Below are 25,372 nucleotides of genomic sequence, written 5' to 3'. Positions count from 1 at the left end.
TGCTCGCAGACGTGACGGAATTGAAGCGTCACCGCCCCTCCCCCAGATTTTAAACCAAAGGCACGGGAGGATGGAACAACACTGGAACTTCAAATCCGAAAAAGCCTAGTCCAAAATTCTGGAATGGTCCGTAGACAGCGCAGACCGAACTTGGGTATACTCAAAAAGATTCCAATCACGGTTAAAAGTCGTTATGGTTATGTAATCTGGTAATAAGCGTGATTGATACAAAGGGTAGTAAAAATCTTCATCTTCTGCAACCAGCCAAAAACATGTATGCAGTTCAGGTAATGTTATTGACTGGAGAACAGCCTTTTTGTTGAAGGCTCGGTAATCCACAACAGGATGTACTCCATCACGCCCCCTGGGCTCATAAAATATGGGATAAGAACATGGTGATGAGCGTATAACTTCCTCTTTCAACATCTCATCTCATGGTGATCTTAAGCTGTTTAATACGAGGTGGAGAGAGCCAATATGGCGGATGCCTCATAGGGATATCGCCTGTAAACTCTGTTTTATATTCTTCACTTTTCACTTCACCCAGATGATCGGTTAAGAAATCACTAAACTGATCTCACAGCCTGCGGATCCGATCCTGTTCAGGAGATAAATATCTGAAATCATAGCTGTCTTCCTTAAGCACGTCCATCTCAATGCAAAAAAAAAAAAAAAAAAAAAAAAAAAAAAAAAAAAAAAAAAAATTGCCTCTCCTCCAATCTGGAATTAGGCCCACATGTTGAATAAAACTGGCCCCAAAATAGCGGGAAAGAACAAATTCAGAGCCACCTTGACTTTAATCACTCAGGTAAAATTTTAAGTACGCTCATTAATGAAAATTCCCCAAACAACTGTATTCCCCCAGAATTAGCTGCTCTATGTGACTGTCTCGCCAGTGAGCTCGGGAAGCTTGCATACTGCATGGCATGCCACATACCAATCTTGTTAAGCAGGCTTGAAGAACCTTTTATAAAATGGGGCCCAAGTTGAGGTGGGCATTCAAACCAGCTCAGAGACCTTATGGGATTGAACCGTCACATTATGCAACTTGTAATGGTCTGCCTAGTCGTTGATATCTCTAGTTGCTGTAATCGCACTATTTCACTCCCATTTACGGAGCTTGTTAGCACTTGATGTTAGGTTGGCGCCATTACAATGCATTGTAGTAATCTCTGCTGCTTGCTGGATCGCTGCTGTGTCTCGATGCTGATGCTGGCTCTAAATCTGGTTGTCTAGGGTTAAAAACATGAGGTCCCGTGTTTTTCATGTGCTTTTGATGATAAAGAACAAACGAAACCAACACATATGTAAACATCAAATATTTATTACTTTGGTGGCCATCTTAATTCCACTGTCCACCAAAGACCATAACACAACACAAAGTAGTACTTCCTTTACATGTTCTTTGCATTGTTTTTCCATCCCAAACAATAACACAGAAACACACTTCACCAAAGTGACATTCCGACTGCCCCACTGCCTCCGACTGACTATCTGACCATTCTCGCTGCTTGTATTTATAACATTGTCAAAGAACTACTAAAAAGAGATATAGTTTATAAGTCACATGTACATCTGTTATCATAATTTGTGCAGAAAAGTTATTAATTTGCATCGAGTGACATAATTTAACATGTTATTAAAATGACAGACAGATTTGTTGACTTGACAGAATAATTCTTTGTTACAAAAAGGTCGTTTTTTAGAAGTTTGTCAATTGACTTCTCTAATTTGCATAAATAAGTAAGTAACATGAATTATTAAGAATTACATTGGTTTTCGTCTAAAATAGGATAGATTACGTGAATACTGAGTGAAAACGCTCCTAGTGAACAAATAGGTTTCACTGGGTGATTTTTATTTAAGGAGATCCAAAATACCTAAGTTGGCCACTATTTTTCGTACTTCATATTAATTATTTAAGATGAACTTAGTGTTTTTACATGATGACATTTGCTGTATCAGTGATCAAGTGATATTAACTTTTGTGTGGGTCAGTTATTCAGTATAATTTAATGGGTTGACTGTTTATGGAGACATGTTGTGCAATCATTGTTAACATACACAATAACTTTTCTATAATCATAAATACTCATTAAACTGGTTGAATTTGGAGGGTATCGCATACTTCGGGAAAGTAAAGCCTTTAATATGTTCCGTTACAAACTCCATAGACTCGTGTTACACACTAAAAGGAAAGTGTGATTAGGTATACATACTGTTCACTTGGCATCACATTACATTAGTGGTATATCCGCTGATTACATCAGATTTGCAGTAATAGCTGTATTACAGCTCCAGAATGGTCCATTGGCGTTTATACTGCACACTCGCACCAGTCACCAGGGCACCTGGTGCGACGGACCAGTTCATCAGCAGTCATGGAATCAGAAACACCGCCAAAAGAACACCATACTTAATTTAGCAAGAACTCCTATGACAGACGAATGTGGTGTTGCAAAGGTGTGGGTAGACACTGGCTGGCAGAGACCACCTCGGTGTAACACGAGGTAGCTTGTTGGCAGTGCACGGATGCTGGGAGGCAGAGTTGCAGCTTTAGCAGCCTCGCAGCTCGTGGCTGTGGCAGATGTTCCACCAATAGCAAGTCATGTAAGCTCAGGACACCAACAGCTAGCAGTAGTAGGTCAGGTGTGATGTGTGCCCATATGAGGACTGCCAATCCAGGACTCCTCGAAAATACCCAGGACCTAGTTGATGACAGCCTGGAGATGAACCCTTACTGGATGGCGCCCTTTTAGACACCAGCAGCATCGGGTCTAGGAGCAGCTAGCAGTCAGCAGCTAGTTGTAGGTGAGAGTAGGTGACACACACTGGTTTGACAGCTGTCAAGTAGTAGTACTCAGTGCAGACAGCAGTCAAAGACAGATCTGCTAGGTCTGGGCAGCAAGTATTTGTGGCAAATTTTGACCAGCTTGTTAAGCCTTCGTCACAGCACTGGACACACAGAGAGGTCAAGGTGGCACAGCATTGAATTGGGGGTGGGGGGGAAGCTTGACGTAACTGCACTTGTCACTTTGCCAGGCTGTGTCTTGCAGCATGCTGCCTCAGCATTATTCTGGCACTGCCAGTGGAATTTCACAGGTGCCCAGCTAGTCTGCTTGCCCTTGAGCTGTGAAGTGTGCTGGTGTAACTGCTGGTGTTGGTGTAACTGCTGATAACCAGTCCCATCATCACATTAATGGGGTACAATGTAATTATTCTACGTTATTGGGGAATAAAATCTGAAGAACTGTAAAAGTACACTGAAAGGTATCTTTTAGTTATATAGTGGCTACATGCTATTTCCTAGAGTTTATCCTGCTGCATGGGGTCTGTTGTTTTCATGATTTGTCAAAGTTATTTTTATTTTTACTTTGGGAACAGATGTTTTTGCTGTCACCACAGCCACATTCACACCTGTGTGCTGTATACCCAGCATGTCTCACATGCAAGAAGAGGTATATGTGTGGATACACAACAGTTTTACTGGCTTCCAAGAGTAAATTACCTAGTTACAGTTTGTCTGGTCACTGTCACCACATGCAACAGTCTTGCTTGTTTGCTTTAAGTTTACTATTACTAAAAGCAAAAGCAAAAGCCAATAAGACATTACAGTTGCCTCCTATTTTAGAGCACACTCCCAATGGCATTGCTCAAACAAGGTTTTCTACCCTTCAGCTTTGGTTCTTCCTATAGACACTGATTACCAGTGCAGTTATGTCGATTATGGCACAAATTACATGCCAGAAGTGAACAACAGTCACTCATTAAAAGCCAAATGCTGGCCACTTCATCTGACAGTGTAGTGGGTTCTTTTCATCAGAGCAACAATCCTCTCCAGATGCCTGTCAGACTTCATCCCCAGAGGAGGAGGATCCACTTTCACTTTCAGGGGCACTTCACCAGTAGCTGCCAACTGACTATATAACAAACATGCTCACTAGTCTTTCTGTCACCTCTCGTACTAAACACAGCTTGACAAGAATTCATTCTGTTCCCAGCTTTAACATTTTTACTAAGTCATCTAACCGACAGTAGACATGTAACTTTCCACACTGTCACTCTGCCTGCAGTAAGTAATGATGTTAACAATATATTTATACTTGGAATGTCACTAATGCCAAAAAGCAAACTGACATTGCAGAAAAGTCATCTCAAAACAAAACACATACATGAAATAAAATATTCTTATTACTGGTGACACTACTACTAGTTCTTTGTGTAAAAATATGCAAGATATGTGGATTTAAGTTTTTACTGTTAATTATGAAATTGATGTCATATACACAGTTATTGTACACAACTTTAATTAGAAAAGAAATCAATGATTGAACTATTTGAAAAGCAAACTGGACATTGTCTCAAACAACACTTACTTGGTTGACAAAATATAGTGACTGTACTTCCACAACATTGCCGCTATTTTGAAATGACAGAGGTTTCTTACTGGTTCATTCTTTCTTTATATATAACATTGGCAATGTGGTAAGGGTATTGCATGGAATCAAGTGGGTGCTGGGAACTGTCATTAGTCAATTTTAACTGAACTTTAGCACTTAGAATGGTTATCCGTTCTCACAAAAAAAAGTCACAAAATTACTGCCAAGCGAAAATACAAGCTTTGGATCTCTCACAGTTTAAGCAATGGCCTCATTATCTGTCAAAGAGGTTCAAACTCTTGCTCATTCAGTTAGTTTTACACCTCTGATGTCCATTGCTTGTAAGGAATCTTCTCATTAAATTGTACTTTGCCACAATAACTGTATCTGTAACTGCTTTATGGGCACCCATTCGTTCAGTTTCTGTCATGCAACAAATCCCATCAAGTTCATCATTTCTCTTGCTACGGAAGTTAATGATGTTCACCTAATGCCACACAGACTTCACGTCGCTGTTCTTGTAGCACACAGCATGCACAACTGTTTATTATTTCAAAAGAATTGCCATAGGTGTTAATACATTTTATCTCACTGAGAGACAAGATGGTCAATGCCTTCATGGAAAAATGTTTGCAGTTGCCTATGGAATCATTATTATACCCAGGCATGCATTACTTTGTCTGAAGCAAATCGATGGCCACAAATGTGTTCCTTCAGGGCTCCAAAAATATGGAAATTGGATGGGCAGAGATTGGGCCTGCATGATTGTAAGGGCTTCTGCACAAAACTTTTGCAACATAGTCAAAATATCCTACAGCAAAATGCCCACCCACATGTTTCCAGGTTGTTTCAGCTATGCTACAGAAGTTTCAGTGGGAAGCCCTTACACATCCTCCATACAGTCCTAATTTCTCCCCAGACAGTTATCATATTTTTGGAGCCCACAAAAGCATTAACCATTTTTTCTGAAAGTGGGATAAATGTGTTAATGGCTGGCTATGATGTCTAATTTTGAAATAATAAACAAATTACTTAATTTTTTTCTCATATGTATATTTTAATTAAATTAAGCCTTTATTTTGCTTCAGTTTTTCTTAATCAAGACATTCATTTCGCTTGTGGATGGAAAGTTCACAATTATGCCATGTTAACTGAGTGAAAAGCCATCAAACCAAGTGGAGAAACTTGAAAGCAAATACCAGTGGGAAGGCTGCATCACCATCCTCGTGACCACATTTTGTTCCAAACCTCTTTCAACACACAGCAGTATGTCTACCAATACTAAACTTTTCGCATTTATCAGTCTTATGTGTGGTATCATACAGCCTCTCAGAATGAATTTTGCCATGTGCCTTTTTGAAACCTTGGATCAGACAAATGTGTTTGTGTCGTGCACATAGCTGTCTTATCATACATATATTGTCCATTGTTGATTCCCGTGTTTTGTTTAGGAAACAAATTTTGATTTATGGGTAAGTGACCACCTCTCCCTCCTTGACAGTTATTTTTGAAAGGAATTTGATTTCGCATGGGTAACATGAGGATATGTGACTCATAAGGCACTGCTCCCAGAGGGTTTGCAATTAAACTGAACAGCAGAACTATGAAAATAATTTTAGGCTGGCTACACATTGATGATAAATACTGTACATATTTACATAATCCGTAATTTAATTATCTAAATTAAGAAGTTATCTCTAAGTAAACCCCTTGCAATGTACTAACCAGAGTAAATACAACATTTACTGAAGCAGGGAATGAATCCGAATTATTTGTAATGCACATTAAGTTGCAATAAATTATTGAATGAAATTCTTTACACAGAATTTATCACTTATTTAATGTCTCCTATCTTGCAGTGCGATTATTGAAAAGAGCTACTATGAAAATAGTACAAAGCAATCCTCATGCTACATAACAATGAACTGGAATGTGCATGTGAATAAGAAACACATACTTAATATGCTGTTCCAACAATGAACATACAGTGGACCTTGTCATCAACAGTTTGTCATTTTCTTTCATCATAAATTTCAATACACGTACAAAAGAAACAGAATACTATATGTAATGTAATCAGATAGATAAAAATCTACTATTTATCCGATTCCATTATACTGTCAGAATATTGTTTGTGCTATACACAAAATTATATGCATTATTTTCAGGCTTATGGACCATCTGGCAGGCCTCTTCCATCCTGGTTGTTGTTTGACAAGTTAAGAGGACAATTTGAGGGAGTGCCCAGTATTGCAGATGCTGGGGAGTACTACATCACAGTGAAAGCACTTGGGCAGCATCCTGAGAATACAGCCAAAGATGTCTTTTCGATAGAAGTTATACCAAGTAATGTTGCAGCAGAAGCAATAGCTGTTGATAACTCTCTACCAATTAGTCCACACCATAAGGTATTTTTTTAATGTTGTTACTTTTTTAATGGAAAACATTATTTTCTATAGTGATATAAGATTATGCTATCCTGTATAGCAAAAATTTGTTGATAAAGCTGTGTATTGTGTCTAGATTGCATGTCTGACTAGCTGAAAAACTTTTAAAGATATTCCAAGAAATGGAAGAAACTGATGGCAGTACACTACATTTCAGGATTTCATAGGTCCTATAAGCTCTCTTTGTAAGAATCATTGTGAGAACTGAAACTGAAGAAAAAAAAAGTTCATATTTTATCCATACAATATTGAATAAGGTACTTTTGTTGGAACAATGAAAGATTCCCTTTAGTTTCCTTAAATTATACCTTTGGCAATCCCGTTATAGTACTCGATGTAATATTCATTTCGTCTGAGGAAAAAACCTGGGAATTATAAGCAAGGTAAATTTCTATGCTAATGTTGTTACTTTACATGATGTTTAGGATTTATATACGTTCATTAAATTTTCAGGTAAAATGTGATCGAGGTGAAGACCCCACTTTTTTAACTATTGCTCTAGATGTAAAATACGACAGTTTGAAGCCGTCACAACGAATTTCTGCTGTTAAGAATCTTTCAGGATTTTTAGGCCTTCACCATGTAAGTCAAATTCTAGTACATAATTTGTTCATCACATGTTACAACATGTTACCTCCATTGATAATCATTTTGTCATCTTGCATCTATTATTACTTAAAATAGTGAATGAGCCATTATTTTGAGTGTTTGTGTAAGCATTTTAATTTGTAAATTACTAATTAATGTTATGGTTCCCATAACTGATCTGCAGTATTTTTGTAACAGAGTTTATTTCACCTCGAGCCACATAATACTCAGGAAGACTTGCTAAGTGAAAGTATCGTACTGGCTGGACCAGGAAATTTAAAGCAGAGATCGAATAGGCATTCATCAGCTGTAAGATGGCAGGTAATATGAATCATTCATACACAAATTTCTAACAGACTGGGCATAGCACAGCATTAGCTGTTAGTAATTATTTATGTGAGAAGATCTTATTTCCTGAGATCTTCGTAGCCACTTTTCTTTATTTATATTTGTATCTAACAAGAAATGACTGTTTTAATCTACATACATAATAATCACTACTTACAGAGCAGCTACTATTTTTCTCAGTATTTGTCGAAAGTAACAACCAGTGAAAACATTCAGTAAGATCCAATTACCTCAGGTGCTATAGACATAGAACCAATAGCAGATATTTTGACAGATTACAAAGGTAATATAATTTGCACATAAACATCTGGCTCACTTAGTGTTGGTTACAAAAAGAAAATTTTGATGCTAAGAAGGAAATACTTTTTGGTTGAAAATTTAGATAGATTTTACAGAAAAATCAATGATTAACATATATTGAAAGCTAATACCATAGATAATAAATGTTTTGCAATATGCATGCTGTGTTTGAAAGTCTCTACTAAGACAGCTGAGAATAATTCTTATGGAAACTAGAAGAAAGGAACACATATTTGGAATCACAATATTTCGTATCAGAATTTTCTTTAATTCTGTGGATTGCTTGTAATCAAAATTGAAGCAGAGTACAAAACAGTGTGGTATATGAAAGCCTCAGCAATGTCAAAAGAGAGTCAAAAAGCTTTCTTACAATTAAGAAATAAAATCAGGAGCATTTACAAATAGCAAATACATAAAAAAATATTATACAAATGCCATAAAATGTTGTGAAAACGTACTCTGCACAGAAATTGAGTTGGTGGAGTCCAAATTGTCATCTTAGCAGATGACCCAAGCAATGATCCCTTCAGTTTTAACATAATTCACTAATAAATATTCTTAATGTTCGTGGTCAGAAGAACTCTCTTTTGTCAGTGTCATTTACTGTGGCAACAATACATTTCCGGACACATGTCCATAGGACCTCATTTCCTCCATCTGTCCCTGCAGTTTGTTGGTTTTATTAATGTTCACCCTGTATAAGCAGAGCAGAGGTGACTGGGAATCTTTCTAGCACTGGACCAGGCTGTAAATGGGAAAATCTGCTGACATAAATGATTGTGACAAAGAGGAGATTGTTATGGCCTAGAACCTAGGAACAAGCATTTTGGAAGTGGCTATGTTGGTTGCCTGTTTGTGATTCTGTCATGAGCATCTATGCAAAGTATTTGAAGGACCACAAACCTCGAGTATGCAACAAGGTGTTGGACATCAACATCTGATTACAGCACCTGAAGATTGGAAACATTCCCACTTTGTAAAGATGGATACGAAGTGAAATGTGGCAGATCTGTTAACAGTCCAATGTTGATGCACTCTGTATGTTTTTTTGAAATAGCTTAATATACATTCGAACTAACTTTTATGATAAAATTAAAAGTATTTTTCACATAAAAACTGACACGATGAAGCATAGTTGACCAGAATCTTCTCTGTACCCACACTTGTTTACTTGTGCAATAAACTCATTGGGAACCTGGAGTACACTGGTCAGCACAAATTGCTGAACATAGGACTGTGTGTTTCCACATTGACTCAAACGATGTCATCAAATATGATCGCAGTGGCCACCGGAATATCAAGATTGGACACTGGATCAATGAAAATATGGTACCTGGTCAGGTCAATCATCTTTTTGATACACCAGGTCGAACAGTTGTGTCCAGAAACGACAACATCCAGGCCCACAGCTGCTTAAAAAATGCACCACATAGACACAGGCCAGTCAGGATGGTACTACACTAAGGGGACTCTCATTTGGGCTTTCATGGAATCTCTGGTAGCAACCAAAGGCATCTTGACAGCTGAGGAGTACACAAACATTATTTCAGATGATGTGCGTTCCTTCCATGCTTGATGTTTTCCTTGATGTTGAGGGCATCTTACAATAGGAAAATTACCCATGTCTCAAAGTTAGACTTGTGCTGTAGTTGTTTGAGGAGCATGATAATAAGTTTGTGCTGATATCTTACTCATCAAGTTTGCTTGATCTGAACCCAATGGAATACATTTTGGATGCTATTGGTTTTCAGTTCTATGTCCACAAACCACTAGCCCATAATTTATGAGAATTATGAGAGCTATGCACAGACACCTGGTGCCAAATACCCCAGGAAACCTTCCAGGGACTTGGCAAATCTATGCCATACAGAAACACTGCTGATTGCTTTCTACAGGTGCAGCAACACACTAAAAAGCCTGTGGTCATGATGATTTGGCTCACCAGTATACCTTAATAAAGCAATCTTGAACAAGTTACCATCTGACATAACGCATTAAACAAAGAATTCCAACTCAGTTGTAATTAAAAGACTATTAGAAACTACGTGAATATCTGCATTCTGGAACATTATGCCCATGATTTATATTTTGTTTGGTTTCATTGAGTTTATTGCAAAATTAAAACAAGGCTAGTTACAAAGATGATTTCAGTCAACCATGCTCCATAAGTGTCAGTTTTTGTATGAAAAATACATATATTGTATCCAGAAAGTTAGTAACAATGTATATTAAGGTTTTTCTATTAAACATTCTGAATGCCTGCTCATGTAACACTTAATTGTATGTATTTGATTCTTAACATGTTCTGCAGTGTGTAATGTTTTTCTGTGATATGTGGTCATAAAGGCATGTCAGAATTCCACTGAGATACTGTGTAATAATTCTTATTAGTCAGTATACTCAGCCACTTTACCTGTGTTCGAGATGGCCAAAATATAAATCTCTCTGCAGCTATCCTGATGTATGATGTCCACAGCTTTCCTAAAAAACTTCAGTTTGCCAATGAATATTGAACCCTAAACTCCATTCCTCCTGCTTCAGAATGTGGATACATATATTTTTGGGGGGGGGATTGTGCCCCTAAATGAATACTAGGAAAGGTATACAGCTTAAATTGTATAATATGTGATGGTAGAATAAATCACACATCAGGAGGCATTCTCCTGTTAGTAAAATTTCATATCATATTTGCACCCAACTGCAAACTGTAAAAATTGTAACAAACCCAATGAAGCTTGTCTCCCTTAGGGGCACAGACAGTGTGATTAGCTACTATTTGGCTGTGCATGAGACTTGGTTGAGTGCGTTCATGAGCAGCTGAAGCACACAACTGGTTAGCACCAGGTAAATCCAGTTTCATCTTGATTGTAGCATTTTCTTGTGGTTTTACTAAACATAAAAAGTGTAGGGCAACCATACTGATATGTGTTGACTTAACTACCACCCACAAGTCACAAAGCTTTATTGGAGATGAGGCCCAACATACCTAATGGCCTTCCATATGTGCTCAGTAGGATTTCAATCATGTAACCTGGGAGGCCAGTCTATGCTTCAAGAATCCAGTGGCATTATTCCTGTTTCCATGCCTGTCAGTGTGCATTGTGACACACAGCGTCAGAGAAACATAAAAGGCATGTTCAATGAGTAATGCAAAACTTTTTTTTCGTTTCTGAAAGCAGATTAGTTTTAATCAGAATTTCAATAACTATATTATTCCCCACTCTTTTCGCTGCAAAATCCTATTTTTTCAACATAATCTCTGTTCAATGCAACTGCCTTAAACAACTTTACTGTGAGGGCCTGTATGCCCACATGGTACATTTTACTGGTCGATGTCAGAGTCAACATCTTGCTGCATCAATAACCTGCCCTCCACCTATATATTGCCTCCCTTGGAGTGCGTCTGTCATTGGGCCAGACAGATAGGAGGAGGAAGGCATGACATCCAAGTTGTAGGGAGGATGAGGAATAACAGGCCAATGCAATTTGGGAGTGCCTCTTGGATGCACAGACTTGTGTGAGACCATGTGCTGTCATGGAGAAGGAAAAGGTCATTCGCATTTTTGTGGTTCTGAACATGATGATGTGGTTTCTTCAATTACCTGAGGGTGGCACAATATACGGCAGAGTTTATTGTTGCATCATGAGGAAGGACATCAAACAGAATAACCCCTTCATAGTCCCAGAAGATTATCATCATAACATAGTGTCTGTGGGTGTGGCTTTGAACTTTTTCTTCAGAGGAGAGGTGGTGTGGATTGCCATTTTTTTCCAGTTGTTCCATCACTTGTGATGATGTTGACAAAAAATTGTCACAATAAGCCTCGTAACACGAAAAAAATTCCACACAGATGGCCCTTCATTGTTCTTTATGATCTCTTGTTAGGTGGTGATGAACCCAGAGGACACACACATTTGAGTATCCCAACTGGTGAATAAGTGTGTCAGCTCTACCAACAGAGATGTCCAGTTTTCCCGTGAAGTGTTTCATTGAGATACATTGATCTCCTCTAATGAGTGCGTCAGCATGTTCCAATGTTAGAGTAGTCACAGAATTGTGCAGTCGCCTGGTGTGTGGAAGATCACACAGGTTTGTGCAACATTGTTGCTTTGGCGACACTTTGCCCAACAACTCACCATGCTTTTGTTCCATTCCAGGTCTATGTAGACATTCTGCAAGTGCCTGAGAATATCTGTGATGCTCTGGTTTCCCACCAAAAGAAACTCGGTGACATCTCTCTGCATTGAACGCACCACCAGTACCGGCACAATTTTGAAGGCTACATGTAGCACTGCCATCTGTTGGAATGTAGTGAAACTACAGGGGCTGAAGCAGGAGTATTCCACCACAAATTCTGTATTTTTTAACTGAAATTGGCTGAGATAAAAATATGTTGCATTACTTATTGGAAATCCTTCATATTTAGGGCAGCAGCTTCTCTATACCATAATGGGAACATGGTTCCCAACAGTTACTTTCCAGTTGTTGTCCATCATTGAATTATCAGCTATGTTGTGGTTTGTGGGATTAAAGGGGCCAGACTGCTACGGTCATCGGCCTATCAGCTATGTTGGATGGCAGATGTCATTGTTAATGCAAGTTTATGTACTGTCTCACGTTGTGACCTATAAGACAATGCTAAAAGAAAAATGATGGTGACTCAAGGTTCGTTTGTACTTCCCAACCATTTCAGTAAGTGGTGCTACGAGTTTTTACCAAGTTGGAAAAAGTACAGTATCATTCATTAATTAGCATTTTGCTTTTTGGTGAAAAAACTGGTGATCAAAAAAGTGAAGTTGGGTGATATTTATGTTGACCATTCCCTATCAGTGAGAGTGAGTACAGTTAGAAATTAGTTCCATGAATTTAAATGTGGTCAAACCATTTTTAATGAGGACTGCTGAGAACTCCTGACAAATTTGGTTACCAAAGAAATAATTTTAAAAAGGCCATTGCTGATCATTAAACAAAAGTGCATGCTGTACCCGAGACTACAGGTGTGTTGGCAGGAATAGCAATCAATATTTTACATGATAAATTGTTGTAAAAAAAATTGTAGGCCCAATGGCTGTTGTGATGGTTGATGGTGGACATGGGTGTACCTTTCAACTTTGTATGTATGTTTGGAGGAATTTAGGCAATATCTGAAAGACTTTTTGACCATGTTATCACCTTGGATGCGACCTAGTTTCATTTTACCTCATAATCCAAGAAACAATCAAAATGAAGGGTTGCTGTGGTGAATCTGCTCCAAAGAAGGTGAAATTGATCCCATCCCCCAGGAGAGTTATTGTGACAGTTTCTGGGATGTGAAGGGTGAAGTAGTTGTAAGGTTCTTAGAAAAAGGAAAAACTATCACTGGGCATCACTATAGACCAATTTGACAAGAAACTGAAGGAAACATGGCTCCATTTGGTAAAGGAAAAAAAATGCTTGTTTCGCCACAGTGGGGCTCCAATGTGTTTAGAGTTGCTACTCCTGCACAGCCCCTATTCACCTAAACTGGCTTCTCATTACACAAAACATGAAGATATGGTTTACAGATATTAAAATTATACTCAAATGAAGAGGTCATTGTTGAGACAGAGGTGTATTTTAGAGAGCTTACTATTTTTAAAAATGATTGAGAAATGGCCAGGATGTTGGAAACAGCATATATCCCAAAAAGGAAACTATATTGAAAAATAAATGAACTTTTTTTTTAATGGCATCTACATTCCTAATTTGCTTCTGAAACAATCATATACATTGAATACAATGTAGGGAGACCCTTTCCTAGTCCATATTCATCTAGAGTCTTATGCATATTGAATAGGCTTGCAAGACTAGGAAAGACTGGAAGACACTTCTGATTCTAAAAAAGAATAACTGCACGGAATTGCACACCAATAACCTTCATATGATTCTGTTGAAAGATATAAGAAGATATCCTAAGCAACAACATTGAGACATTTATGGAGGAAAAGAGGCTTTTCTCAAAGAAACTGCATGGGTTCAGAGAAATCACTCATGCCAGTCACGTATATTACATAATGTCTTACAAATTGTGTGGTCAGGTGCAAAGGTAGCTCTCACCTTCAATAAATTTTCAAATAGCATTGGAATCTTCACCTTACTGTTGACTGTGAACTAAGTTGTTGTTATAGATATGCAAACGACTGTAAAACATTTTTGACTTACATAACACAGTACATTACACTAGATAACGAATATTGAATAGAATGAAAGATACTGCTTATATTATAAACATATAAAATGGTTTCTTAGATAAGGTCAGTAGCACTCTTTTCGTTCACAGTGCTTTTGTCTGCAAGAAAACATTTTCATTAGGTGAGAGAATAAATGTACATGCAGAATGGCTTTGACAGTATTTATACTTAATATACACAATTAAATCTCCTTTTAAATAAAAATAAAAGCAAAATATGTATTGCTATGAACAAGGGTGAGAACCAGATAGTATCAGTTCACAAGTTTAATGGTAAAGATGTGGAGCTCATAACAGCATTTAAATATCTGTGGGGTCACTGGCATGTAATTGTGTCCTTGACATTTTAATGTTACCTGGAAGTAAAACTGTCATCTCCTGGTTTGGCACATTTGCAGCCTATTTAATTTTTCCAGGCCAACCACCTCACAATATTCAAAACAGCTGCTAAGAATTTCTGTAATTTTATGTTTCAAATGAGCAGGATACGTCTATTGTCATATGTTTAGTAGATGGTAAACCAAGAGTTGTAGCAGCATTTCATTTAGGATCAGGACTGGCCCTATTTTAGGTCCTATTTATAAAATAGGCCAGTTATGTGCAAGACCACACCATACACACCGATAGACTATAAGCCTCATCTGTCAACTTCCCTTGATGAAATGTGTGTTAATGATTGAATACTTATTACATTTAGGCTGTCAAATCACCTTTCAGCCATATAATTTCCAAACTGTTGTTTTATTTGGCTACCAGTTTGGTGATTTACTATGCCATCTTCAGGCCCCCTGACTGATGTGTAGGAAGATTCCAACCCAAGTTCCAGTCAAAATAGGGATCAGCATTCTACTGGCATCTGTAGGTTTCTGCTTGATACAGTGATCACTTCAACCATGATCTGCTGAGATGATGATGGTTGAAGTGATCACTTATCCAGCAGAAATCTACAGATACCATTATTTGAATGCTGGACCCTATTTTGCTGGAACTGAGGTTGAAATCTTCCTACACATTGGACAGGGGGCCTGAAGATGGCATAGTGAATTGCCAAAACTGGTAGCCAAATAAAATAACGGTTTGGAAAGTAGACAGCTGAAGGGTGATTGATCTGACACTCTGTACCGAACAGTTAAGCCCCATAACCATCTCTGAAAAGACGGTCATACAGAAACTCATTACATATCGTTTCAAGCACCAGAAAATGTGGATAACACAAAATGGTAACTAGTAAGAGGTGTATCTTGGACAGCCTGAACATCCTGCCAGAATCACATGCCACATAATTTAATATTTCACCAGATTTACATTGTGACAACTTTAACAAATGGTTGCAGGTACCAATTTTTTTACGGACAAGTAGTGCATGTTGTGAAGAGGCACATATTGTTGGTACATAATGCCTCACCTAAGAAAAAAATCCTGGCAATTGGTATCTGCACCCATTTGTTAAATTTGTCACTATGAAATTGGCAGTGAAATATGAAATTTTGTGACATGCAATACTGGAGGACAACCTAATGTTCAACCTGTTTTTTACAGACATACAGATTGTATGTCCACTGTATATTCCTATTGGCTACCATTCTGTACTATCCACTTTTCCTAGAGTTTGACTTATTTTTAATAACTGTACTATCATGGGACACACATTTGGCATTGTCAGGATGTCTTTCAGTGCCCAGACACTACTCCATACATAGTGTAACACTTAGAAGTAATGAACGCTATATAGTGCCTTCATGATGGGAATGTGCAGAAGTTTTTCCAAGAGGAGGCAAGAAGCAAAACTTGTCAGTTTTACAACTGATTCAGTGGATATGAAACTCTGTCATGCCCTAAGAACTAAATTTGACAAGTAGTACAGAAAAAACTAATTTTGTGTGTGTGTGTGTGTGTGTGTGTGTGTGTGTGTGTGTGTGTAAATAACAAAGCTAAGCTGAAAGTTACATCTTCTGTATCTGACCACCTACACAGAGATTATTATTACTCCTTCTCATCCAATAACTTCTCTCAGTAACATTTTTGTTTGTAATTGAAAATGCTGTTGTTTTGGTGGTCTGTTTTACATGTATTCCCCTTGAGAATAAAGAGCTTTGGGAGACCATTGCACATTATCTGTCAATGTTAAATGTCGATGAGAGATCACGAAAGTACATACAAATTTGTAAGATACCAAGTGACCATCCTCCATAAGGATGCTTTATTTTATTAGGCAGCTGCAACCTTGTATGAAGATCTTTCATTAAAAAGTACAAGAGAGATTTCTGCAGAAGAGAAACTGATAAATAATAAGCCTAGTGCTGGACAGAAAAAATTTATTTTTGTGTTAGGGTGGCAGGTATGTGCTTCACAGAGCAGCAACAGGCCCGTAGAGATCTTTATCTCATATGGTGAAACAATGTTGAACAACTATTTAAAGTGAGAAATTTATGCTTCCTGATTTTTCTGGTACCTGTTGCATACACACACTTCTTTGCAAATGATTTCTTGATTACCAGTCCAGATTCACTCACTGTCGACAATGCTTTTTTCTCTGATGATTGTAGTGAACATTGTACTGTAAGAATTTCAGTGTCTTCCTAATTTGTGATTTGTTCGCCAGGTGGGCTGTGAAGGTCAACTGCGAAAGCATTACTCACAACTAGTCAACCAGCTGAAGCAGCAGGCGCATGATGGGACATTGGCTGAAGTTCTCCAGCTGCCTGTTATTGGCTGGCATGTAAAGACTGAAACGTCTTCCAGTCACAGAGAGAGGAGAGAGGTAACCACTTTACAAAATTTTATTCAAAACCAAATATAGATACTGGAAGTTTAAACAATGAAAACTGTGCCATTTTTGTGTTGTCTTAAGTATTAGTTTTAATTATTATTATTATTATTATTATTATTATTTGTATGTGTTTAAACGTTCTATCGAATTGACTTCAAACTTCTGATTGCTTTACAAATGAGTTAAAGCAGGTAAGACAGAGTGAGTTTAGGAAAGGTTTGAAATGATGTTTAAAGTTCATTGACTGTTGTTACGACCACTCATTCTCAGATATTGGATGAATGAATTATGGGTACTTGTGTGCGGTGAGTAGCATTGCCACAAGACATATACACAGTTTTAACTGTAATGCTTGTCTTATCGTGTTAAACCTGTAACTGTACATTACATCTGTTAATGATTAAATTATGACAGCATTTTACATTTTTAAATTGACTCAATAATTATATGAAATACTGAAAATAAAGTTTTTGTTGCCCATGGAAGTCATCAATAGGCAACCTCCAACTGGGATAAGGTGCCATGAACTGGGCTAACCATTTAGTAATATAGTAGATGGTATTAAGAGTCATAAACTCGTGGAGAAAATTTCAAGCTAATACACAGTATACAAATATCTGACAATAAAAGCCAGTACGCTGGTATGTCTAAAAAACATTACTATCTGTATTGGATGGTAGAATCAACAATGCAAAGTCCAAGTTGAAATATCATCAATATCAAGAAAAGGAGAGATTACAATTCTTCGTAAAGATGACACGTTGAGTTGTTGTAGACAGACATGATGAAAAGACTGTTGCTGCATATAAGCTTTCAGCTAAAGCCTTCTTCACGAAAGAGACCCCCCCCCTCCCCCCCCCACACACACACCATCCCATCCATCCATCCATCCATCCATCCATCCATCCATCTGTGGCACAGAAAAGTTTCCGTGCCTACATGTTAGAGTGCATCCAGAGTCGACTAATAAAATTGTGATAAACTAAAGTGTAAACATCAGATGCAATCTGAGGTGAATTTTAGCTAAAATAGTCCAGGAATCAAATCAGATAATAGTGATGGAATTAGATTATAAAATGAGGATTATTAAATGAGACACTAAAGGTAGGTAATCAGTTTTATTATCTGGGTAGAAAAATAAATGATGATGACTGAAGCAAATAGGATATAAAATGCATACTGGCAATAGCAATAAACGTTTCTGAAAAAGAGAACTTTAACAGTGAATATCAGTTCAAATGTTAGGAAATATTTTCTGCTATCTTTGTATAGAATGTAGCCCAGTATGGAGGTGAAACATGGGTAATAAGCAGTTAAAATGAGAAGAGAGCCAAAGCTTTTGAAATATTGTGCTACAGAAGAATATTGAAAATTAGATGGGCAGATCAAGCAAATAATGAGGATGTACTAAATCAGATTGCGGGAAAAAGAAACTTATGGCACAACTTGACTAAGAAAAGAGGTCTATTGACACATCTCAAGGCATCAAAGACTTGTCAGTTTGGCAGTGGCAGTAAGTTTGTGGGAAGGTGGAGTGGAATTACAGAGGGAAATCAGGTTTGAATACAGTAAGCAGGTTCAATGTATGTAGTTTGTGATAGTTATACTAAGGAGGAGAGGTTTGCACAAAACAGAGTAGGGGCTAATGTAAAATGCATGAAGCCAGTCTTCTGACTGAAGACTGCAACAGCAACAAATCATGAAGGTAGTTGGGGCAGTTTCATGATCTGGAGCATTTTTTGGCCTTTTCTCAGACCACTTGTTCTTATGCTAGGGTCTCTCAAATGATCTGTTTACCAGTTCACTATCTGCCCCCTGAGTTGAGTGGTCAACATGTCTAACTGCCATGTATTGGGCCCAGCTTAAATTCCTGGTGGGATCAGAGATTTTCTCTCATTAGGAACTGGGTGTTGTGTTGTCATCATCATCATTATTTCATCCTCATTGACACACAAGTCGCCCAATGTGGTGTCAACTGAAATGATTTGCGGCTTAGCAGCCAAACTTCGTCACGTAGGGAGTCCCTTCAATGCCATACGATCATTCCCTCTCCCTCTCCCCACCCCCTCCCACCTCCCCCCCCCCCCCACACACACACACACCAGGCCACCCTGCATATTTTCCCTTGAGATGATGGATTTTTCAGCAAGATAATTTACCTGCCAAGGTAATTTACCTGCCAAGGTAGTCTATCTGCTTACGTATCTAGAAGTATCTGCAAATAACTGGAAGAACCTAAGCGGTGATGGTTGTGAATAATCACACAACCCAGGTACAATCCAGAACACATTCATTATCACACAGAGCACACATAAGACAAGCTGTAAGCCAGACTGTCAGAGAGTTTCTGCCAGAGCTCTGGTCAACTGCTAGCAATGCTACTTGTTTCTGCACTGTTTCCACAGACGTCTCCTCCCCCTCCTTGCGGAACACTGTGAAGCAGGCTGTGTGGAGTGATATGGGGTTGCTTGGCACATGTCATCTGGTGAGGCATCCTGTAGTGACCACGTGCGTTTGAGTCAGTTGGTGGATATGGTAGGTTTCCTATTTAATATGTGCAAGGTTTGATCATCTCTTCAGAGCATTTTGTGGGGGCTTGAGTAGGCGGTAAGTGGAAGGGGGGTACCATGTCATCTTTTTTACAAAGCCACAGTCTGTGAGTACTTTGTGAAGAGAGACTTTAGGTGCCGAGTGTGGGTGGTTTACGGATGGATGCTATGTGGTTCTTGACACGTGCAACTAAGTCCACTAGGTCTGGGGGCATAGGTGATGATTCTTGGAGCACGAAGTTTGCAGGCAGTGAGCCACCGAGGTCATGGTTTTGTGCTGTGCAAAATCGCAGGTGGGCGCATAGGAGTGCCTCGGCCTGTAGCCCTCCATAACACAGGAGTGTTGCTTTTAATATGCAGCACCACCATTCAATGAGACTGTTACTTTGAGGATGGTATGCTGTGGTTCTGAATCACTTAGCACCTGTCATTTCCATAGTTCAAGGAACCATGCAGTTTCAAACTTCCTGCGTGGTCTGCTGGGCTGGACTAGGAGCAGCTGAAGCATGAGATCCACATTTCCATAAATACTTTGGCATTAGATCCAGTTATTATCTCTCTTAGCTGTATTACTCCAAACCAACATGTGACCCAATCAATTGCTGAAAGAATATAGTGGTAAATCAGAGGCAGATAGTCGATGAGGTCAATATGTATATGTTGAAAGCATCCTATAAGCAGTTGCATGTGATGTAAGACGTAGTCTTCTGGCATGGGACACATGCACAAGCCCAGAGTTTACAGTCTTTGATTGCGTTAAGTCATACAAACCTGTCCATCATTAGATGGGTGGATGGGCAAATTCCCAGGTATGTGAAATTGTGGAGCTGTTTGAATATAACATAGTGGGAATGTTGATGTATGAGAGTGTTTGTCTGATTTTGCAAAACTTCAGAGTATAGGGCAGGTTACCTCTGAGACAGGACGAGATTCACTTTGTAGATTCAAGGATGGATTGTGAATGAGGACTTGTAACTGTGCATTTTATCGTTGTACCTCATTGAAGTGATCATATTCAAGGGTTGATGATAAGAAGCTGATGGTGAAAAATAATCTGCCACAATGTTCTTCATGCCATTGAGGTGGCAGGTATTCAAAACCATTTGGAGCGGGTGTCCTTGGGTGGGTTTCAATTAGTCAGCAAGTGCACAATGATTGGCGTAGATAATCAGGGGGAATCAGTCTATGTCCTGTCTGAAGTAGCATACTGCTTCATGAAGCACCAGTAACTTCCTGTTGTACACGGACTACTTGCTTTATGATACCGTGGGCTTGCATGAGAAGAAATAGTCTATCCCCCCCCCCCCCATCACCACCACCACCTCGTGTTCTAGCACGGCTCCAATAGCAGAGTCACTCACATTTATTGTTATGATAAGCTGTGCATAATGGAGGGGATGACCAAGGTGATGGCCTGGGTAAGGCAGTGCTTAATGCTTCCAAAAGCAGAGGCATTCACTCATCCATGTAAGCTTGTATTTGCCTTTGGCATTGTTGATGGTGAAAGCTGGTGTTAGTGGCGCTTGCAGGGAGGCTGGCTGTGGAAGGTGTCTTCTGTAGAAATTTATCATGCATAAGAACCGACGTAGTTCTCGAAAGTTGTGTGGTGGAGGCAGTTGGTGGATAGTCTTGATACATTGTGGTATGGGACAGATGCCTGATGCTCTGATAATGTGCCTGAGGAAGATGATTTCTTTGAGTCGTAGTTTACATTTGTCCTAGTTGATTACAAAGCCATTGTGAGAGAGGGTATTGAAAACTTTGAGATTCCTTGACTGGAGAGAAAATTAAAATTTCATCAGGATAAACATAACAGAATGGGGATTTGAAGAGTAAACTATCAGTGGAGTGTTGCTATGTTTATTGCATGTGCCCAAGTCCACATGGTATGAGCTTAAATTTGAATAAACCGAAAGGTGTGATAATGGCAATTTTGCAAATGTTGTCTGGGCACATTCGTATTAGTAAGTGTGCCATCTTACAGCCAATAACACTAACACCAGAGGAATTCGGTAAATATTGGGTTAAGTCTTGGCCATTTGGTACAGTTAGCAGCCTATAATGTTATGAGCATTGAGGATTCTGTAATCTCCACGCAAGTGAGAGATCCTTTTTTTTTGGGGGGGGGGGGGGGGGGGGGGGAGAGATCCAGTTTTATGGGAGAAGCCTAGAAACTGTAGCAGCTTGTAAAAGCTCATACAATGCTGCTTTGGCGGCCCAAAGTAGACCTGGTGGTAGCCAACATGGTCTGCGACATACTGGGGGGTTGAGAGTGGTGATGATCTCATGGACTGTTCTGTTCTTAATGGCACACTGAATCATTCTGGTGGAAGCGAGTGAGGGGGTGGGGGTGGGGGTGTAAAAAGACTCATTAGAGAGTGGGAAGTGAGTGGTGTGGTACTGACCATTGTTGATGTAGCTGGGAGTGGTGATGTGAGCTTGTTCTTCGTTGGTGACAGAGGTGTCAGGTCAGCATGGTGTAGAGATGTCTGCAAGTTGGAGGTAACAGATGGAGGTGGTTGATGTAGCCAGTCAAGAATCTTAAGTATTGCAATGAGCTCACTTTTGACATCCTGGATCTTGTGGCAGATGTCACTGTCACACTGTATGTGAAAGTTCGTTTCATGTGTGTGTTGAGATATTGTTGGATGTGTTGAATAAGGTCAGTGTTAAGGAGGCATTCCAGGTGAAGCCGATGATTGTCGGGTGTATCCATGAGAGGCGGTGGTAGTAGGGGTGCGGAGTGACCTGTGCCATTGTGCTGGGCCACTGAGGGAGCATTGCCAGTTACAACAGAGGTGAGCATGCTGTTGGACAGATCTGCCGGAAGCATCAGAGACAGTTTGCACCGATAACTGATTGTGCTGCATCCACAATAAGTTTTCAAGTGAATTCTTCATTGAGGCTGAGGTCTAATGTGCAGTCTTGTGAGCCATAGATATAGATTGATGAATCATTTGCTGTGCAGATCTGAACGGGTGTATGAGATTTTGGTTGGCTGGTGAGGAGGGCAGCACAGTGCTGACCACTAAGCCCATGTCAGTGAGGTATAGCTTGTCGCTACTGCAGTCAAGTGCAAAAAGTTGTTCTTTGTTGAAGGAGATGAGTCAGCTGTGATCCACCACTGTCATTAAGGCAATCTAGGCAACTCAGATATCCTGTGCAGAACAGTGTGCATCAGTGAACCAAGTGTGTAGTTTGGAAAATTACATGGAGGATGGCAGTTGTGGGTGGAACTGGCACATGTTGCACAATAGCAACAAAAGCGATTCTGCACAGGCATGGAATGGGCAGGGGCATGTTGCACAGGTGCAGATGTGATGCAGTTTGTCACATTCTACACTGGTGTAGATGCATGTGCATTACAGATGGTGGGAAAGTGGCAGTTCATTGATGGTGTGCAAAGGTCATTGCTCTGGCCTGGGCATGGTGACATCAGCTTCAGTGAAAGTCATGCAGGATTGGGTCAGCTCGTTGTTGGTGGGCCATCCTTTTTATTGTCATTGTGGTTGTGTGTCATGCCAGCTGCCACTGTTATCAATATTATTAATGCACAGTCTGTGAGAGTATATTCGATCAGCAAGTTGAAGGCATAGGTCCAGTGGTTCATGCTTATGAATGACCATATCTAGTGGGGGATCTGGCAACCCGCAGGGTCCATAACATATGGTGGGGCATGAGGTTGAAGGTTGATATGTGTATGGAGGCATCATCATAATTGTGATGGAGTCTTATCATGAACTTTCATTGTAAATGATGTGATAGATGATTTATTACTCTGGTGAGCTGTGTCTGCATGTTTCCCCCAAAGTGGCGTAGTAGAGCAACAAATTTTGTGCCATCACTGATGACATCATTTTATGCATAAACATTGTCCACAATGGTGAACCGTAATGATGGATGATCTGTCCAGAATGGTGGTAATCTGAGATTTCTCCTGTTACTGGTAGATTGCCAAGACTATGTTTGTAGTGACAGAATGCCCAAGCAAGTACTGTCATATGTGACACAGCATGATGCGCAGTAGGTGACGTGGAAGGTGATGCAGCCAGCTGCACGAGGTTCAGAGTGATCACATTCGTACCCAACACAGTTGATGTCCCTACAAAAGCAAGTAAGCATGAATCCAACTAGTTGGATTACTGTGGTTTGGATGCAGCCTGGTTTGTGAAAGGAACAGAGTCCTGAACATGGTCATAAATCACATGGTTTGTTACATTTCATTCCTTGGCAGTGTTGACCACTAAAGTAGTAGTGTTCTAGGGAATGCCACTGACACTATGTATCATGTGGGCTTCATGCATGCTGTTACCTGTAGTGTCTAATTTCTTGGCGTGAAAAACATTGTCCACGGGCATAAATTGCATGGCACAGTGGGGGCACGACAGCAGCATTATAATTGCACAATAGTCAGAAATGATGAAATTGCATGGAAACAAGGTCGTGTGGGTCACCAATGTAGTTCTGCAGGGTATAGATGATGAAAATGGTGGATAATCACATAACCTGGATACAATGTAGAATGCTTTCATTATTGCGTAGCGTGTACACAGGACAAATGACCGAACACAACAAAGCCATAAGACAGACTCTTTGTCACACTTTCTGCTCAGTGTTCAGGTTGACAACCAGTGATATTATTTGTCAGTGCAGTGTTCCTGCAAACACGATCATAATTTGAAAGTACTTTCATGATCCCCAAATTCTCCAGATCTTAACCCAGTTGAAGTCTCAGTCATTGAGTTCATGGTGTGAATCTTCTGCCAGACACATTTCAAAAGCTGGGAATCACTGCAAAATGCTTAGTATCAGCCATTACAGAGGCCACTTGTGATACACAGCCTGTAGGTAGTATTTAGTGATTTCAGTTTTACTTCATTAACTATCAGGAAGTCCAGATGTTTACTGGGAACAGCTGTTTACAAATGTGTACAAGTAACTTATTATATTACTTATATTGCTACTCACCATATAGCAGATATGCTGAGTTGCAGGTAGGCACAACAGTAAAATGGTCAAATAAGTAAGCAGATTTTCCATTGTTTGATTATTTTATGAGAGATGTGTTACATTGCTTATTTTTCTCATGCAAGAAAAACAATATGAGTTGCAAAAGTAAAAAGAGTTTACACCAGGCTTTTTACTTGCAGCTGTTTGATTTAACACATTTCATAGTTCTTTGTGGATGCAACTGCCTTTCTTTTTATTATTTTGTGCCATCGTGTATTTTTTTTTTTTTTTTAAATAAAGAATTTAAGATTTGATAGCTCTTACTGAAATGTATTCATTATGTTCATTCTGATCTCATTTCAGGTCGGTTCAGGTGACTATGATGATGAAGACGTGCCAAGCGGATATGATGGTGACATTGAAAGTGAGACTGATGCTATTCCTGAAGCCAGAATTGTGCCTACGATGGCTTCACCTTCATTCCCAGAGGCCACAGCATCACCTCATCCTCATAGACATCACCATGGGGAGGATGCGGACCAACTTGAGTCAGAGGCGGAACTCAGCTCAATGCTCACATCTGTTGCTGCTGGCTATAATCTGCCAACAAGCCCTGTACATTCTTTCACAATTCTTCCTACACCAGTCCTAGTAAGTAACACAATCAATACGTGCAAGCACCAAAGTTCATTCTTGATACTATGCCCCATTTTCAACCTGGAAAAGATTCAGTGATGGCAATAACAAATTAATATGGTACTGGAAACAAGAGGGGGGGGGGGGGTGTCAATGGAAGAAGTAAAGGACAATGTCTCTCTCTCTCTCTCTCTCT

General features: G+C 39.4%; 1 protein-coding gene across 1 annotated transcript in view; it reads left to right on the top strand.

The window, feature by feature from the left end:
• The window catches only part of LOC126262189 (dystroglycan 1), a 280,598-nt gene that overhangs the window by 242,881 nt on the left and 12,345 nt on the right, over nt 1-25,372 (top strand). The window contains exons 4-8 of the mRNA XM_049958600.1: nt 6,548-6,787; nt 7,280-7,408; nt 7,613-7,735; nt 16,874-17,032; nt 24,904-25,191. Coding sequence (XP_049814557.1) covers nt 6,548-6,787; nt 7,280-7,408; nt 7,613-7,735; nt 16,874-17,032; nt 24,904-25,191 — 939 coding nt within the window. The remainder of the gene's footprint in view (nt 1-6,547; nt 6,788-7,279; nt 7,409-7,612; nt 7,736-16,873; nt 17,033-24,903; nt 25,192-25,372) is intronic.

Source organism: Schistocerca nitens, chromosome 6 (assembly GCF_023898315.1).
Source record: "Schistocerca nitens isolate TAMUIC-IGC-003100 chromosome 6, iqSchNite1.1, whole genome shotgun sequence".
Classification (NCBI taxonomy): Eukaryota; Metazoa; Arthropoda; class Insecta; order Orthoptera; family Acrididae; genus Schistocerca; species Schistocerca nitens.
Note: the sequence above shows the minus strand (reverse complement) of the source record. Positions and strands in the feature narration are given on the sequence as shown.